We start from the raw sequence: 19,487 nt of genomic DNA, 5'->3' as shown, positions 1-19,487 counted from the left end.
CTACACAGCAAGGAAAACCCCAAACTCAAGGAGCTCTGGCTGCCAGCTGTTTCATTGCAGCATAGACTTCCGGACTCAGGCTCTAGAACTCTGGGGGTAGGAGGGTCCCAGAGCCCAGGCTCCAGATCAGAAATCTGCACAGCAATGAACCAGCCTATAGCCCGAGTCAGCTGGCACAAGCCAGCAGCAGGTTTTTCTTTGCTGTGTAGACATACTCCAAAAGAGCAAGGCAAAGATTTTCAAAAGTAGCTGGTGATTTTATCTGCTTGACTTTCAGAGGATGCAAGTTTCTGGAGAAAAAAAAATAGCCTCCTTAAGTTGTCAAGTTGGGCACCCAAAAATCACTAGACGGTTTTGAAAATATTGGTCCAGGTTTTAGGTCCGAACCTCTACCTCCCCATTCCAGGTCATGTGTGTTTTGTCTCATAACAATATAACAAATCCATGCCTGCAGATAAGACATTTAATTTGTCAGAAATACACATACATGCATGAAAATTATGATGAACTTGACTACAAAACAAGTCAGGTGTTTGATCGCAGCATAATAATTTGAACAGAGACCCTAGGGTTGGGGGCAGTCTAAGAACACAATATAATAAATACAACAAAGTACACTTTGGCAGAATCACACCGAAAATGGCTACAGTAACTGAAGTCAACACTATGCTGGAAGTTAGTGATAGGAAAAGGAAACCAGCACCATCACAATTTAATGGTTCTAAAGTAAGAGATGAGATCAGAGCAGAGTTTTAAAATGTTTAGGACATTAGTCGGTGACAGGTACAGAGGAAGTATTACCTAGCTCCCAGTAAACAACTTCAACTCTGTTATCCCCTTTGCACAGATAGTTGGAGGAAAAACTATGGACCTGATCTGGACTCCATTAGAGAGAGTCAATGTGAATCTTTCCATTGACTAATGAGATCTAGATCAGGCCAAATGTTTATTTGAGAGACAGATAGAGGGGAATGCTTTTGAAACACTGACATCCACTATGCTTAACGTATATTAAGTAGGGGGTTCTGCTCCTTTTCTTTATCTATATTTCCTCACCCTATTAATGTTGGGGTGCTTGTCTCCCATAGGTTACTAGACCTTTTACCTCAAGTTTATTAGCATATACATCAATTAGTTACCAGTCATTCTTGCCATCACTCATCTGCTGATGTTCCTACCTTAAAATATCTAAAGCTGATAGCAACTGGCATCTTCTGGTTACTTGTCAGCAGTTTAATCTTACTTGTTTATTACCGCATTTAATCTCATGATATCTTATGATCTAGGGTTCCTCCTGGCTAGCTGTTTACATGAAGGCTTTTGGGGGCTTTAGTCCTGGTTTAGTTTAGCTAAGCTATTGTCTTACAAACCTTCACACTTATAGGCTCATTGTGTTACAGCCTTAACTTATACCTATGCCTTACCTAGCAAATACCTATAGGCTACAAGGTTGGTTGAACCCTATTTTTGTGAAGGGAAGTTCCTTGTTTACTTTCATGTGTCACCCTACTTATTTTCTTGTTGCAAACACTAAGGCCTCGTCTACACTTAAAACTTATGCCAAACCTGTTATCTCCCAGAGATGTAATTAAAGGGACTTAAACCCCAGTATAGACACCCTAGGTCAATGGAATTCTTCCGTCAATCTAGTTACCACCTCTCGAGAGGGTGGATTAATGGGGTGGATGGAAAAAACCATTCCATCGCTGTAGTGTCTACATTATAACACTATGGCTGCGATACTGTAGCATCTGCAGTGTAAACAAACCCTACCTTTTAAAAAAGATAAGATTTTGCTGATTACAACTGTCTTTTCTCCCTCACTCTCCCATCAAATCATTCCTCCATCTTAAAACCATTTAATATGTAGTCTTAGTAGATGAATTCAGAAAAAGAGAAGCATTTTTTAGCGCTTTTTGCTGCCCATACATGGAATCCCAAACAATGAACTCTGACTTTTTGATGCCAAACTAAATAATCAGTATCATTCTTAGAAAGTTATTAGGAAGAGCCTATGTGCTATTTCAGAGAGTGACAAATGAACAATGCTTCTGCATGGAAGTAAGCACTTAGTTAGCCACTATGTGAAGATGACATCTCAGAGACACAGGTACATAATTTATAACAATGGCCTTCTTGTTTACAGTGCTTTTGTTGCTCTCTTACCAAGTTAGTACTGTACTAGCTAACTGAAGTGAGAGTACTTAAAAGTTAAAACCACACAAGATTCTTCTGACCACAACTGCCAAGATGTACATTGTTAAATTCAGAAAGCAAAGGACTTTCATAAACCTGTAGTGCCGAAGGCAAGATTGTCTCCTCTCTCTTGAGCTATGGGTCAAAAGCTCAAGCTTCCTTTTGTCTATTAGACAGATCTATAAATAAAAAGGGGATCCCACAGACCAGACCAGTTGTGTAGTGGCAATGCTTTGTACTGCCATGCGGAAAATCCTGCTTCAATTACCTGTCAGTCTCAGGCTTCCTGGACCAGCTGGGACTGAAAGCATTCCTGAGGCAATAGTCTTAGCTCCTGGAGAGGAGGAAGTGCTTTGAGTCACTCAACAATGACCCTTACAGATGAATTAAGGAGCCACATTGACTGGTTTCAAAGGGAGGTTCATCCAGTTCTCTGCTGGAATGGCAGACGCCAAAACACAAGGTCTCCTTTTTGAGGTATTAGGGAGAAAAAGTTAAAGGTGGGCAGCAAGGAAAACACCTATATTTTATTTTATTGTACTCATATATTACAATATACACACATACGCACACACTTAAATATTACACTGATTTTGTAAGGGTGTTAAAGCATGAATCTGAGCCATTTGTGGTAAAGCCACTGAAGAGCAAATGAACTGAAAATATAGAGCTCAGTCAAAATAAATAGTTTCAACGCCAGAAAACACAATAAACAAATGGCAAGAACTGAGAATACAACATAAGGTGATGACCATAAAGGAGGTGAGTGAGCACTAAGAGATAATACTCATCATTTACATGGTGATTTATCCTCCTGCCAATTAGCCCCAGGTTACAGACGGAAAAACTAAGATAGAAAGATTAAGTAATTTGCACATGGCCACAGGAAGATGTCAGAGCCAGGATTAGAATTCAGGATTTCCTCACTACTTTTCCTTCTCTCTGCACTGGAAAGTAACACGAGACCCTGGAGTGCAGTGAATACCGGATACAGTGAGTAGTGGTCACAGTTAAGGAACAGGAGTACCCAACAGTTTTGTTGGATTTTAAGTATAGATTTGCTCAGTGTGTAAAACAAAAAGCAGTAATAGAATATTGAGATCCTTCATATGAAGGCCAGACTTAGGTCTGCTTGTTCCTATCCTTTGCCATCCCTATAGTCCTCAGTGTTGTTTTTTCCTAATAAGCTACATGTTCATCAGATCAGATAGGAGTAACAGCATCTCAATCACTACATCAAATGTGCTGAAGCACCAACAGAAGGCACAGTGATACCATTTGTCAGCTCAACCATTTTTAGTTAAACATGCTGCAACCAGTATAGATACCACCTTATCCATTCATGAAAAACTGAAAATATGAACTCCTTTCTTTAACCTTAAAGGACCATGAAGGTCCAAACAAATGTGACGTGAGAATCTGAACTTCTAGAGGTGGACTGAAACCTTGCAGCACTGCATGGCGTCTTGTTGACATAAACAACTCACCTGCAGAATATGCTCAGATCTTTGAAGGCAGCTAAGCAGAATACATGTGACCATTCATGATGCAAGTCAAGAGAGCACAAGCAGTTCAAAAGGTTGCCAAACCTCAAAGGTCAGCAATAGAGATCAACAATCAAGAAGCATTCCAAAACCATTTCAGCATGCTAGAGGCCAGGATGTCCATGACCAAAGATGTAGAACAACCAATATAAAATTTGAGACTCCACATAAAGATACAGGTATTCTAGGTCAACAAAACTGGGGGAAAACTCAAAATGTAGGTAGGTAGATAGATAGATACTTTTTATTTTTTAAGGGATAAAAATTCAGACAAATCTGTAAAACACACATAATGGGGAAATGCAAAGCTAACAAGCTCATTGACCATGCTACCAAAGAAGGGATTTAGTTTTAATGGGTGTCAGCATGCTTTAAGCAAATGTTGCACCAGTTAAACAAGTGAAAGAGCTTCCTCCATGTTCAAAATTATTTTACTTGCTACTTGAAGTTTGACTGTATGTTTGTAACAATCTCTACCACAAGTTATCAAGTGCACTGAACCTAGAGCTTCAGCAGCAAGCACATGTAAACTAGAGGCATAATTCCATGAATCTGTAACAAATCTTGCTCCAAAAGCAACCTCAGAGACCTCGAAGTTAGAAGAGGAATAAAAGAGAAAGGTGGGGAAAGAGAAGTGCCACAGGTAGTTCTAAATTAGCACTCCTTTCTTACAGATAAAGCAGATGTTTGAGAAATAGAGGGGATTTCTGAGCCTTATGAATGTCTTCCACTCTGGCAAGTTAATATGATGTTAATATTCCATAAAACACTTAAATTTGGAACTCTATCATGAGTGGAATGAGCTTCCCGAAGATGAGGTAAGAACATAAGAATGGGTCAGTCCATCTAGCTCAGTATCCTGCCTTCCGACAGTGGCCAATCCCAGGTGCTTCAGAAGGAATGAACAGAACAGGTAATAATCAAGTAAATAACTAGCCAATGACTCCAATACAGAGAGTCTTATCAAATCTAGAAACAAACAATTATCCACTGTGGACTAGATACTAGAGGGGGACAGGATTCATGCTTTACATGACTGCTGTACATTCATTAAGAACCTGAAAGTTTGCCTCTTATTTGTGATGTATAGAAATTCCAAACAGCAATCAACTTTCTGAATCTATACCATGGCATTCCTACTAAAGAGTCACAAATGTCATTCTTCTGGATGAAGAATATCTAGATTGATTAAGCAACAAAAGCTGACTCATTCAATGCATAATGCTTTAAAACAAAAACAAAACAAACAAACAATATTACGATGGCACCCACTGTGTGTTAGCACTGGAAAATGGAATAATATGAGAAATATCAATGCAATAGATTCATCAAGCTTCATGATCAGGTATTTTGTTTGCTTGGTTGCTTTTAATTATACCACTTGAAAATGGTTAGTCTCCTTAGCTGAGATTATGCAGGCATCTGTTCTGGAGTACATTCTCCTCTATCAATGTGTTAAAGGCCACAGCTTCAAATAACTGCTATCATCATGGCCATTTTAAATAAGCACATTTAGAATGCCGAGCAGGAGGGAGAAAAGAAGGGGTTAGGAAGATAAACTACACGAATTCCCCGTCTTAATCCCACTGTTGGAATCTGACAGGTTGCACCCATTTGACAATTATAACAGCAGGAACCTCAGTGTTTCCAGGACAGTGCATTAGAACTGAAAAATTAAGTGTAGATGACAAGACAAAGGACTCTAAAAATCATAAATGTAAATTAATAATCAAATATACATAAAGATCAACTAAGAGACAGATGGCAAGCAGTTTTCCCTAGTGTACTTATACTTGTTCTTCCAGTGCATGTATTTGGGTCACTTGCTAGATTAAATCTCATGTGGCAGGCCCAACAGAGGTACAGTGCAATAGTGTATGGATTCAGCTTAAATTTTAAATTGAGCAATAGTTTCAGATAATAAATATCTTAAATGTATACTAAGACTTGACACAGGTTGAAGCATTAAGCAGAAACTATGGAAGAGAGCTGTTTGAAATCATTTCCCATCAGCATGGCAGTTCAATTTGTGCTTACTAAACAGAATATAGCATAAACTAAAAATCTGGTCTATTGTATTTTATTTGATTGAATAAACCTCCTATGCAATAAAGGTGGGAAACATACCTTCTATTATTCATATAAATTGCTGTTTTCCCCAAGTGATTAGTTCATAAAAAGGCTACCTTACAAAGAATTTCTTCTCATGTAATTCACTTTAACTTCTTGATTTATAAATCAAAATTGTAAAACTTGGGGATAGCATGCAGTCTACATTTGTCTATGATAACTATTGTAAGTAAGGGTGAACAATGGAATTCCATCTGTCTATGCAAAGGACATCTATTTAAAAAAAATTGTAGGTATTTTCAAATGCATCAGTTTTATGAATGGTCTACAGGATTACCTAATCACTTAAGGTAAAAAGGTCATCTAATACTATCCTTAAAATGAGCCTTTCTTCAAGTACTTGGTAGAAGAGCAAAAACACTTCAATGGAGGAGTTGTTTTTCAGATGGTCACTGCAGCGATGTATGATCTCAGGTATCATAGAATATCAGGGTTGGAAGAGACCTCAGGAGATTATCTAGTCCAACGCCCTGCTCAAAGCAGGACCAATCCCCAATTAAGTCATCCAACCGATTTTTGCCCCATATCCCTAAATGGCCCCCTCAAGGATTGAACTCACAACCCTGGGTTTAGCAGGTCAATGCTCAAAACACTAAGGTATCCCTCCTCTTCTGGTGCTTAGGTACCAGAAGCACTAAATCTTGCACACCCTAGTTGTACACTGACAGTGACCTAGCACAAGTTACACCACGGACTACACCATCACAACAAAGCACCCAATAGCCAGATAAACAAAAACTGCAATTTAAAGTCAAGCACAAGGGGGTAACCAAAAGCAATTGTGCAAGTGTGATAGTCTAATTGCAGCAGCAGACATCTTCCCTGTCATACTGGTACATAAGTGCAATTCTCATTACCGTGAATGAGAATTTCATGTACATGACTGGAAATTAGCCCCCTTAATCTGGAAAGAAATTGGATTTAAACACACGGCAACAAACAGCAAGAAAATCTTCAACACAGCCCAGTCATGGGAATTACCTTCCCCCAATACAGCTGTATCAGTTCCAACTGATTTTGCTCAGCTAAACCTGTGTTAACCAGGAATGTGGTATATCACAAACATTTAAGTATTATACTCCCTATTCAACTTGTTCTTTCGTATAATTTTCTCCCTATCTCCCAATGATCAACTGTCCAAATAGGGAGATAATTGGAAAAATATTTACCTTGTTTTCTAGATGAAGAGAGGGAGTCTTTCCACATGATCCAAGCATGCAATATAGAAACATCAAGACCTTTTAGGAAAATTACTGCAGAGAGGAGGAAAAGAAACTTGCTTTTGTAAATTCTGCATGCATCATTTGAATTTTCTGGGATTAGAGGAAAATAGAAAAACGGTGGGACTCCCTCCATTATACTGAACTTTGGTTTAGTTGCCACTAGTTCATTCAAAGTTTTCAATACCCAGTCTGAACCATAAGAAAACCAACACGTGTTCCTTCTCCTTATTAATATTCCACAGACAAGTATAGCTTTCAAGTACACTTCACATAAATTATATGGATTTATAATTAAAGGAAGGGATGTACAGATTTTCTTATTATATTTCTTAACCAAAGACTTTAAATTCATTCCATTTCAATTTAACTGGATGAATGAGGTGAGAGGGGAGAAAAATAGAAATATTGAGCCCTTTGATATAAAACAATAAAGCTTAGACTAGGTAAGTTTGTTATATCCCCATCATGCACAGTTTTCAGTATGGTATCATGAAGCCTTTAAAATATTAAGTTTTACCATAGGGAAATTGATTTTGCTATAAGAAGTTTTTACGATGCCACTTAATCTTAACCAACCTACATTAAAAAAAAAATACAGAAAGCAATTACAGACACCTTTTATATAGTAAGCTTGATATATATATAAATAAAGAACAGATTCTGATATAATTTCAAAGTAGTGGAAAAGGAAATAGAAAAAGTGATGGTAACATGATGCCCTCCTGAAACAAACATTACGGTTTCCAAGCTTAAATGCACAATCTTGATTCACTTAACGTTAGAAGCATGATCCATCTCCCACATGGGGTGCTGTGTCCTGCAGTTCCAGCACTGACCTCCTTATCTAGTATTACTTTTCAAGAAGGCTCCTGTAGGGCAGTGCCATTCTGCGATTACAGTTAAAAGAACATTTTAGGTCTGAGAATCCCATTTTTAAACATGTGGATGAGCTAGTAAAAGCTATTACTATCTTGCAACATTTGTTTTTCCTGACCCTTTCAGTGTGGTAGTTGAAAATGTGCTAATTAGATGACCTATTGTACAGAAATGTCATTAATTGGAGTTCAGTGCACCCCAGTGAATTGCTATTTTTTAGTTACAGCTACTAGAAGTGTTTAATTTATTTAAAAGCTAAAGACATAAACAAACCCGTATTTTAGAATTTAATTTAAACTGTGTGAGATTAATGTTAAGAGGATACCATGTGATTATCTTTTCCATACTTTCAGAGATGGCCTGCAATTAAACATCACTAATATTTTCTAATGGTATTAAGACACAATTATGGTAGGATCAAGAGACCTTGACCGCCACATCAATAATGCTAAGTAGTATTTCAAACGACATTGCAATCTTAGCTAATTTGGACTGGCCAGTAGAAGCAAAGATTTATACCACGTCCTTAAACAACCCAGTTTTGCAATACATGCTACTTAAGTTCACATAAATACACTATTCCAAAATTCCTACAGTTCTTAAGTATAACGGGATGGGTTCAGATAGTGTCAGTGTGTCAAAAAAATTCCCCATTTTCAGTTGAGCTAAATCAGACTTTACATTTCAAAATAGAAGATTTTTCTTCTTTGTGTTTTTTTTAAAGGCATTTTAAAACAAACAAGAAGCACTATATAAAACTGGAGGGCTGACAAACTAGAATATTTTAACTACCACACATACCTTCTTCTAATACATGTAATTGACTTGAAGGATTAAACTTTGAATGCTTACAGTCAAACTGTAAAGTAAACTGTTCCAGGGCTAAAATGCTGGATCACAATTGAAACTTGGCATTCAGTTTCAGTATAATAGTAGGAACCCTCGAAAAAAGGGGTTTATTCTGGAAACTGTGGTAGACCTTAACTATGGCAGGTGCACTGTTATACTCTGTAAGAGAATGCAAGAAAATTCCAAATTCAGTAATTAATTGACTCCAGTACAGAGACTATTTCCCAAGGCAATTGACTAATCAAAGCCATAACTGATCCTTTCCTTTCCCTTCCCATTAATGTGCCTGAAAGTTTGGAACAAGTTATCTAGCAATAGCTCTGCCTTAGTCATTTCCCCCTCTCAATCTTGCCCCTCACACACCCTACCTAAATGAAAGCTCCAAAAGGTTAATACCCTTAGACTCCAGCTGGAAATGTTTGTTGCCGATCAATGTGCATATGAAACATAAATCACTGACCTTTACGTTATATACACATATATTCACTTTTTAAGTTTGGCTAGGACTCCAACATACTGCGGTGGCCAGTTACTACTAGATAGGAGGATTCAAGCAGCATCGCTTCCACATAAAGCCACTCTGCCGAATCCCAATCACCAACTCACCCTAACCCAAAGGATTAATTCACTTTCCAAAGCAGAGAGAGGCTGATGAAAAGCTGTCAAAGTAAATCTATGCTCACTTTTTGGATGGTTCAATTTCAATGGAGCATGAAACACCCCAGGATGGTTAATAAGTTTAGCCAGGCGTGCTGTTCTCCCTAATATATTTTAATTATGCATCTGTTTTAATTGTAATCAGATTAAGTCACCGGAAAAGGCACAAATTGGAATGTTCCCTAATTGCTAATGGAGCTTTTCATCAGTTTCTAAACACAAGTACATTTAGGAAAGAAATAGGTAGAGACACCAGCACAACCATGACATTTTCCAGCAATCGATGCAGTTTCTTTGACAACACAGTTCAGGTCTCATTAGCTGCCCAAACTAACCCGAATGCAAAAGACAACTTCAAGCCCCAGGGACTTCATCTTTGCTAATTAGCATAAAGGAATGTTGAACACACAAACTAAAGCTGCACAATGAAAATGAAAACTAAATGCGTTTAGAAGCGCTGCTCATCAGATCTTCAGCGGGCACTGCACACACACGCAGTATGCACTTGCAATAAGTACAGTGCAAAGTTAAAGCAGCGGGGTCTGTGTGTGTGTGTGTGTGTGTGTGCGCGCGCGCTCTCTGTCAAACGCTCAGGAAATCAGATTGTCACAGAAACAAGAGGAATCACTGGAGGGAAGAGATCTATTACGGAGACCGGGGGGCGGGGGTGAATCTTCCTTCCCAGCCCAGACGTTACATCGTTTAATGGGTTTTTGTTATACTAAGTAAAATATATACACACACGCAAACACAAACAGTAACATATATACACATACAACGTTCATGCACTCAATGCCCACCGAGCAGAGATTTCCGTTCCCCAAAACTTAAGCGCTTGCAAACGGGGAGGGGGGGGGGTGTCAGAGAAAGTCGCAGTTTGTTAGGACACACAGCAGCTCGCCTTGCCCCCCGCTCACACCGCTTTTCTGTTCTCTCTTCTTGCTGTTTAATTCCCTGTTTAGAATAAACAAACTTGATCTACACGAGTCCTGACAGCGGGGCAGCTTGGGCATTAGAGGGCCGGTCTATGGCAGGCACCAACAATGCTAGCTAGGCAAAAAAGTGGCGAGGGATGCATTTAACTCTGAAGATGCCGCAGACTAAGGATCTGCCTAACCCTTCCATCAACAGGTGAGCGGCGTCCCCTCCGCTCTGGCCCCGCCAGGGAGCCCGGACAGGAGCCGTGTTCGCGCCTGCGGAAGGCGCTTGGAGCAGAGGAGGCTCCGCCAGCGCGGAGCCGCGGGGGCTGCTGCCCAAGTTGTTCCCAGACCCGCCGCGCTCTCCTGGGGCTCCCGGTGCGGCCGGGTTGCATGGCTCCCCCCCGCACCACCTACCTGTCATCGTAGCAGAAATCCGCCCCCAGGGTGTTGAGATACAGGACGAGCCCCAGGGCGCCGCTCACCAACTCTGCGATCATCTCTCCTCCGCCTCCTTCCCCTGCCGCCGCCGCCGCTGCTGCTCCGGCACCGGGGCAGCGGCAAAAAGCATCCACCCCCGTTCCCCTCACTTCTTCCTCCTCCCCGCCCGGCTCCGGCCACTTCTCGGCTCCGGGCTCAGCTCGGCGCGCCCCGCATCCTCCTCCTCGCCCTCGGGCAGCAGCAGGAGCCGCGCTCCGCACCGGCGGCAGCCGCAGGTTTATTGTTCCCCGCTCCTCGCTCTCCGCTTCTCCCCTTAACCCATGGCAGCTCGGGGAGCGCCGGGGAGAGGGAACCGGAGCAGCCGCTGCTCTTCCTCCGCCCGCCGCCCGGGGTGCCTGTGCCGCCAAACCCGGGCGCAGCTCAGTCACTCTTCATTGGCTCCAGCCAAAGCCCCCCTCGCTGCTGAACTGAGAGAGCCGCTGCCGAGGCTCTGGGAGCACCCGCGTGGGGCTCTCCCCCGAGCTCCCACCGCGCGTGCGTGCCACCCTCCTCCGGCCCGCCCCTTCCCCGCCTCTCTCCTCTCCCCTCCCCGCCCCTGCCTGGCCGCTCCTCTTTCACCTTCAATTTCACACTGAGAGACGCTGAGATAGCGAGGGCGCGGCTGACACCAGCTTGCCACAACTCCCCCGTCCGCCCCCCCTCACCCCCCCAGTATAAATAAGCTGGAAATTCAACAATAGGAAGCGAGCCTGGGCCGTTTGTGGGGGAAGAGAAGGAGGCTCCTTTAGCTTTCACCGGCCTGACTTGGGTCTCTGGGATGCACCCAGGAGCCTGTGATCGAGGTTGCGCTGTGTGTGGGTAACGTTTAGCGGCACGCTCTGCCCGTCGTTAAAACTGCAAAACAATGATGGCCCTAGAGAAAGTCGCCTAGCAGGCTGCGTGCACGAAAGCCTGAAAGCTCCGCGCACATGTGGAGGGGTGCGGCGGGAGTGGAAATCAGACATTAGCTGTGTGCTGGGAACCCGGCGGTGGGAACAAGTCATGCACGGAAACGCTCTTCAATCATTCACGGGACAGGGAGGGATGGCAACATGAAAAGGGTGCGGGTCCGCAAAGGGTTTGCTAACGTTGCCTCCGTTTGACACCGACCGATCCCCCGTTTCAATGTGTTTCTGAAAGGTTTCCATGAAGTGGCACATCATGCGGTCCCTGAGGAGTGGGAAGCTGCACATCCAACCGTATGCAATACGTTGGGGAGCTTTGAACAAGTTTTATTGCCCCTCTATCATTATTTTAGGCAGTTCTCTCCAGCCTCCCGATGGATTAAGTCCATTAAGACCTCTCTAAGGTCTGGTCTATACTACCCGCCTGAATCGGCGGGTAGAAATCAACCTCTCGGGGATCTAACTCCACCAGCGGAGGTGGTAGTAAGCGCCGCCGACAAAAAGCGGCAGAAGTCGATTTTGCCGCCATCCTCACAACGGAGTAAGTCAGCTGCAATACGTCGAATTCAGCTACGCTATTCACGTAGCTGAATTTGCGTATCTTAAATCGACTCCCCGCTGTAGTGTAGATGTACCCTGCAGAGGCTGTGCTTGAGGTGCTCTTGTGAAGCCTACCGCTCTGTCACAAACATCCCTGCTGCTTCGCTGCAGGCGTGTCGGCATCACCGGGAGCAGTCACTGCAGACGTGAGGCCCCGGGCTGTACAGAGTATTAAAGCGTTGAGGGAGCCTTATTGAACCCACTACTGGGAGGTACCGGCCGGGGGTTAGAGGTCCGACTGCCGCTCAGAGTACAGCACCTAGATCAGGAGTCAGCAACCTTTCAGAAGTGGTGTGCTGAGTCTTCATTTATTCACTCTAATTTAAGGTTTCGGGTGCCAGTAATACATTTTAACGTTTTTAGAAGGTCTCTTTCTATTAGTCTATAATATATAACTAAACTATTGTATATAAAGTAAACAACGTTTTAAAAATGTTTAAGAAGCTTCATTTAAAATTAAATTAACATGCAGAGCCCACCGGACTGGTGGCCAGGACCCAGGCAGTGAGAGTGCCACTAAAAATCAGCTCGCCTGCCACCTTTGGCATGCTTGCCATAGGTTGCCTACCCCGGCCTAGATCCTGCATGCTCAGCTGTCAAAAAGAAACTTGCCTCCAAAAATCAGCTGGGAACCTATTTTATATACCTGCCCAGACAATCCTGGTCAGCTCTACATAGTATATCTCTGTAACAAGATGATTGAGTTCAGACCCAGCTCCTCTGTGAACCATCCCAACAAATCCTGCATAAAAGACAAGGTAATGACTGCTGGGTCATAGCAGCAGAAACATCTTGTCAACTCTATCCAGGAAGGATATATGAATGGCTGGGATTTTTCCCCAAAGAGGCGGTGGGGGGGGGGGGAACTACTGGCTGGAAGAGAGGAGGTCCTGCAAGGAACCCCTGGGAACAACCAAGCCTGGGGACAACGTTTAGCTGAGGTTGATCTCTAATTTTTATTTGAGTTACTACTAAAGCCACAGCCTGGATAATTCAGTGGCAGAGGGAGCATAAAAAGCCACCTACCTTTGAGTAGACTGCATGAGGTGTAGGCAGCAGCTGTCCCTACTCTCCTGAAGGTGCACAGTTTCCCACTGAGGCTTTATAGGCTTCACCCCCTACTTAGCAGGAGTAGACTGCACTTACAAGGGTGTACAGTGCCTGTGCAATTGGAATGCAGTGCAGTAGCTGTGTGGGTACCAGGGTATTAAGAGAAAGTGGATGAGGTACTATCTTTTATAAAAACAATGAGAAGTCTGGTGGCACCTTAAAGACTAACAGATTTATTTGGGCATAAGCTTTTGTGGGTAAAAAATCCACTTCTTCCCGCTAAAAACCCACTTCTTCAGCCTGAAGAAGTGGGTTTTTTGCCCCTGAAAGCTTATGCCCAAATAAATCTGTTAGTCTTTAAGGTGCCACTAGACTCCTTGTTGTTTTTGTGGATACAGACTAACACGGCTACCCCCCTGATATCTTTTATTGGACCAACTTCTGTTAGTGAAAGAGACAAGCTTTGGAGCTACACAGAGCTCTTCTTCAGGTCTTGTGTAGCTCTAAAGCTTATCTCTCACACCAACAGAAGTTGGTCCAATAAAATATATTACCTCACCCACCTTCTCTGTGCAACTGGAAGGCATTTTGCTTTTCCAATGCACCATTGTACCAATAAAAGACAAGGGCCATTGTAAAGTGTTTTCTTAGCTGGGTGAAATGTGGTTAACACGATCACACAGCTGAATGTGTCCGACACCTGAAGCTTTACATGTCATGTCAGCTATAGTATTCCACACACAAGAAAATGCTGTGGCCCAGCAGATGAAGCAGCCGGTGCAGTGACTTTGCTACAGGGCTCTACAAGACTCTACTTGGAGACATAGGCTCTTTGCCTAACTCAGGAAATAACCCCACAGAAGAGAAATAACAGCATGGATAGAGTGCTAGGAGAGTTGCTTCTGTTGCTCGGTTGGTTAAAAATAGTGAATGCACTGGTGTTATTAATTACATTCTGATATATTTTACCATATGATCAGGAAATGTCAGATAATTCATTCTGACTCACAGTAGGCTTACTATGTGACGTGATAATCAAAAGGTATCTGGCAAGGTAATTTAGGAATTCACTTCCGACACCAAGCAGCCACTTCCAAAATAACCTTTTTTTCAAGAAATTCACATTGTCACTGACTCTGCTATCATGGGGAATAGAAGAAGAAGGTTGTAACAACACATATTAATAACAGTAATTGTGAAGATGACTAGAGTTTATGCAACCTAAAAAGTACTCTATTGTATAGCTTAGTAGGCACATTTATATGCTTTATTGTGAATAATGTTGAGCACAATTAATTTAACAGCTTTAGCACCAACGTGGAAATCTTTTCTTCTGATAAAATGTAAAAGGACTCTGAGCTATTGTGTTTCAATATATTTCACCTAAACCATCCTGGAAGATAAAGCTGGGGCACAGCATGTAGAAAAGCACATGCCTGTCGCAGTGACAGATTTGGTTATTCGGTCGCTGACTTTGATACCACGGTGATGAGTGTGGTATAAAACCACAGATAGATCTGAATAGACACTTTGGAGTCTACACACCATGCTGAGCAATGGCTTTCAGAAAATATTTGTGCCAACTCCTTTGGGACAGAGGAAGAATAGAAAGACTGAGCCCTGAAAAGTTCTAATGATTTTGCATTTAATGGAACAGTTGAAGTATTAAATGGCAATACAAATATTGTCAAAAGGTGTCTATATCTGTATTTTATCGGTTGTTACACCCATGCACAGACAATTAGGTGTTACAACATATTATGCATAGTTCTGAACAACACAGCGTAGTTTTCATACCACTCAGCTGTGTTATTACTATTTAACATCAATGATAAATAGATTGTTCTAAAAAAAGTAACCAAATTAATGGGAATACTTAAATGAAGGCGTGTACTGGGAAGTTTGGAACACTGTCAGTAAATCACTTAATGTTCTTGTAATTCTCTCCCATTAAAGCTAATGTTAAAAAAATATATAGTGCACAGGTTAAGAAAATAGTGTCTGTACATCTGGGCATAGTGCTTAGTTTATCCACAAATACAAAGTTTGTTTTTAAAGTCATAAGATACATATAGTACATAATCAGCAATAACCCAAATTTGGGTGAATACATTTAAGAATACAGTTTAGATATTAGCATCCAAGTATTCAGGTACAAACATGTCTGAAATTTGTGTCTCACATGTGCAAATAAGTAGTACATCTTCCCAACCTTCACAACTCCCCTTTCAGCCATTCCATCCATTGATAAAGAAGTAGATTTATATTTCTGGGCAGTTGTGGTCCAACTCAAATAAACCATTTATTGGTTATGTTTTGAGTAATAGTTCTAAAAATCTCTTTACATTTCACACAATGGAATTAATCATTTTGGGGATTTATAAAATATCTTTTTTCCCCGTTGATTGGCTAATTGGGGAGTTAATATACTGAAAAATTACAACACTATACAAATTAGCTAGATCAAGTAAGATGAGGAACTGCTAAACTCATTATAATCAAAATCTAGGACCAGACTGTGAACACTTCACAAGCAATTGCATTGACATCAATGGAATTACTTTTGTCAGAAACTGCTTATTGAGGTGAGCAACAGGTTCACAATCTGGCCCTTAATTTACCTACAGAAGAAGATGGAGTGTGGAAAACAGTTTTAACCAAATGCCTTTCTCAAAATCACTCAGGGCTTCATAGATATAGAGCTGCTTAATTTTATGGTCTTTTTTGGGGGGTGGGAGGTATCTTAGCATGTGGCTTCCTGACATGTTGACAGGATCCCATTCATTCTCCAGGGAATCAGCTTCATTGTCTTTCTTCTTTTAATCATTCTGTAATAGTAATAATAAAATTATTAAGAAAAGCAAATCCATTTCACAACCATAAAACAGTAAAATGTAGTGGAAATCTGTAAGAAAAAGGACAGTGTAAATTGCCATCTATATAAACAAAGTATGTAATGAACTTATATTAATAACAGAAAGAGATTCAGCAAGGATTTCAATAGAGTAACTTTTATAGGAAGTATATTTCCAGGAGACACCAATTCCTACTTTAGATCAGTCAGTGGAGCTAGAGTATTGCTGCAGAATTGATACATTCATGGAGGAAGAGAGAGAAAAAACATTTTTAGCTTTAGATAATGTAATTACACGCAATCATGCAGCTTCACTCTGCCCTCTCTGGTAAGAACGAAGCATGGTAAAGGCAGGTTTCTACCTCTTTAGAGATAGATAGATAAGTGTTAGCTCCTAACAGCTATGAAGAAAAATGATTAGCTATTTTACTGAAAAATAGGGACTTAGGCTGGGATTCACAAAGGGACTTAGGTGTTGGAATGCTGAGTGTAACAGCGTCTAACTTTTAGGCACCCAGAAAATCACAGGAACAACACTGTGATCCACAAAGTCGAGTCAGATGTTTAAGCTCCCTATACAATGAATGGGGAGAGATAGGCATCTAAGAATGTGATCCACAAAAGACAGCACGCTGGGGGAGGGGCAGCCACCTAAATTAGCCAATGGGAGATGCCTACCAGAGGATGGTGTGCTAAGCTCTGCCCCTTTCTCAGAGCCAGGCACCAGGGAGCAGGGAGATACCTATCTCTGCTTTTGATCCACAAACAGGAACCAACCACAGGACCAGTACAGCCTTGGGCCAAAGAGAGTGAGAGAGCAAGAATGACTCTAGTGTTTAAGGCCCTCCCATGGGACGTGGGAGACCCCGTGTCCAGTCCCCCTGCTCCAATCATTATTTATCCACAGTGGAACAGCTTCAACATGAGAGACTGAGGAAAGCCCACATCAAAATATCCCATAGTTCAGTGGTTAGAGCCCTCTCTGGGGAAGTGGGAGACCTTCATTCAAATCTTTTTTTCCCTCTCCTGGCAGAGAGGGGGGAATTGAACCTGGGTCTCCCACATCCCAGGCAAATGAGCTAAGCACTGATGTAAAAGTTATAAGGTCAACACCATCACCTCCTTTTCTGACATGATTCTGAATGGAACCTGATCCAGTAGGCAGCCTCTTAGGATACCTACTGGATTGGGCCCCACACACAATGTAGGTGGCGGTACACCTATCTTCCTCAATTTGTGAATCTCTCTGACGTTTAAATGGGAGATAGGCATTTAGATGCCCAAAAGGAGGCAGCAATGCACATGCCCAGAGATGGAAAAATAGGCACCTAGCAAATTTTTACTTTGAAAACGTAGGTGCTGCATGAGTTTAGGCATCTACAGGGTTTGGCAGGAGTTTTGTGGATTGTAGTGGAGCTGAAACTGGGACTTGGGCACCTAAGCCCAAGATTTATCCACCTTTGTGGATCTGGGCCTTATTTGCTGCAATCCTAATAAGTTTCTCAATTTGAAAATCCTAAATACTTTGTGGGTCAGCTTTTCTTTTTGATTAGCTCATTTATTTCACTGTAATAGCTACAACACAATACAACCTGAAGATATTTGAACACAGAGCTAAAATCTGGGTGAGGATATTTCCCTTTCTCAATATACTTTGTATCCTCAGAAATGTGCTATTTCTAATTATTTAGCGGTCTCAAAGCTATGTTAGACCATGTGTAAACCACATGATCCTATGTGCCAAGGATTCTTGACTGAAGTATTCTAAAGATTCACCACACCTGGGAATCTATCCCTTTTGATCTAGTTATAACATGCAGAAGGAAATACAATTTTTAGGAAGTCTTTACAATTGAGTCACTTAAAATAACCTCTCAGACATTGGCTTAATCTTGAAACTTACTCCACTCACACGCATAGTCTAACTAGTCAATGGAGAGAAAATGAAGGGCAAGATCATAGCCTAAATTTGAACTAACAGCTTTAATTAGTATATTTCAATAAAGGATTGTTCTGAGAATTCAGGAAGACTGTGTGGATTTAGGAGATACTCCAGGGTGGGGTAAAATTATTTAAGGCTACATCCTGGCCTGGTCTAAGCATAAGGGGGACTAAGACATTCATCCTCAAAAGCTGGCGTGGCCTGCTCACATTTCTGCTGCACAGAGAGAGGCAAAAGCAAGGGTGGCATTCTCCGTACTTCCATTCCACATATGTGGGTGTAGAGAAGGCACAGAAGGGAGGGGAGTGAACAGAGCCAAGGCTGAGATGAAGCAATAGGACTGCTAATCTGCTAGTGATATAAGCAAGTAGCAGATTACTTCCCCCTGGAGGAATCATGCCTCTCTGAATGCATATACTTTTGGTGTGAACACTCATAGATAAGAATGTAGCATTTGGGGCCTGTTGATATTCACAGGACTCTCAAGTTCACTATGCTCACTATCCTCACATAGTTCATGTCTACACAGGGAAATTACACCAATTTGTTTGTTCACTCTAGGTTGAGTAATTTAACTATATCAAACTGAAGTGCATCCATACCACTTTGTTTGCCAGCTTAAGGAACTTTCCTTATTAATCATTGCATCCATACAGCTCTCCACTTGTTCAAAGTAACCACTCAGCATTCAGGGCAGATATACCACGGTGCAATACTCTACTGCTAAGCTCTGTGCTCTGTGATTTTTCTCAGATTGCACTTTGGGAACTTCAGAAATTCTGCCAAACTAGCAAACTCTCATTATTCCTCTCTTGGCATCTATTAACTTTGCTAGTTCCGTTTTTGAACTGCTGTCAGGCAGTATAGGGAACAGACTTCTGTGATCTGTGACCATGACAGTCATCAATACAAACAGAATGATGTATATGTCTTTTGCAGTCATGCAGGCAGATGGATTTGGCTCGGTGGTTCCATAGGCCTTTTTATACAGTGGCAGCATAGTTAATGGAGGAAGAGGCAACTGAACAGTTAGTTCTACAAGGCATTTATCTAGAGCAGCTTTATTCAATGGAGCACTTGCTTCTAAGCTTGGTCAACTAGCAGTGAGTGGTGGGAGAGAGCAGTGATGTAGAACTGGGATGACCAGCAGTGACAGCAGAACTGCAGGATGACAAAGGCCACTTTCCTAGAAATCTACACAGAGCTTATCCTGGAGCTGCAACGGCCAAACACAAGCATGAGAGTTCCCTTCAGCATGGAGAAG

General features: G+C 41.8%; 1 protein-coding gene and 1 long non-coding RNA gene across 2 annotated transcripts in view; both read right to left on the bottom strand.

The window, feature by feature from the left end:
• TMTC2 (transmembrane O-mannosyltransferase targeting cadherins 2) overlaps nt 1–10,901 on the bottom strand; it is a 356,223-nt gene extending 345,322 nt beyond the window's left edge. Inside the window, 1 exon segment of the mRNA XM_054027472.1 lies at nt 10,810–10,901. Coding sequence (XP_053883447.1) covers nt 10,810–10,816 — 7 coding nt within the window. The 5' untranslated portion in view covers nt 10,817–10,901.
• A 3,826-nt stretch (nt 10,902–14,727) lies between these two features.
• The window catches only part of LOC128830382 (uncharacterized), a 58,656-nt gene continuing 53,896 nt past the window's right edge, over nt 14,728–19,487 (bottom strand). Inside the window, exon 6 of the long non-coding RNA XR_008443569.1 lies at nt 14,728–16,255. This is a non-coding gene — a long non-coding RNA (uncharacterized LOC128830382). The remainder of the gene's footprint in view (nt 16,256–19,487) is intronic.

Source organism: Malaclemys terrapin, chromosome 1 (assembly GCF_027887155.1).
Source record: "Malaclemys terrapin pileata isolate rMalTer1 chromosome 1, rMalTer1.hap1, whole genome shotgun sequence".
Lineage (NCBI taxonomy): Eukaryota > Metazoa > Chordata > Testudines > Emydidae > Malaclemys > Malaclemys terrapin.
This window is presented reverse-complemented; position numbering and strand designations above follow the sequence as displayed.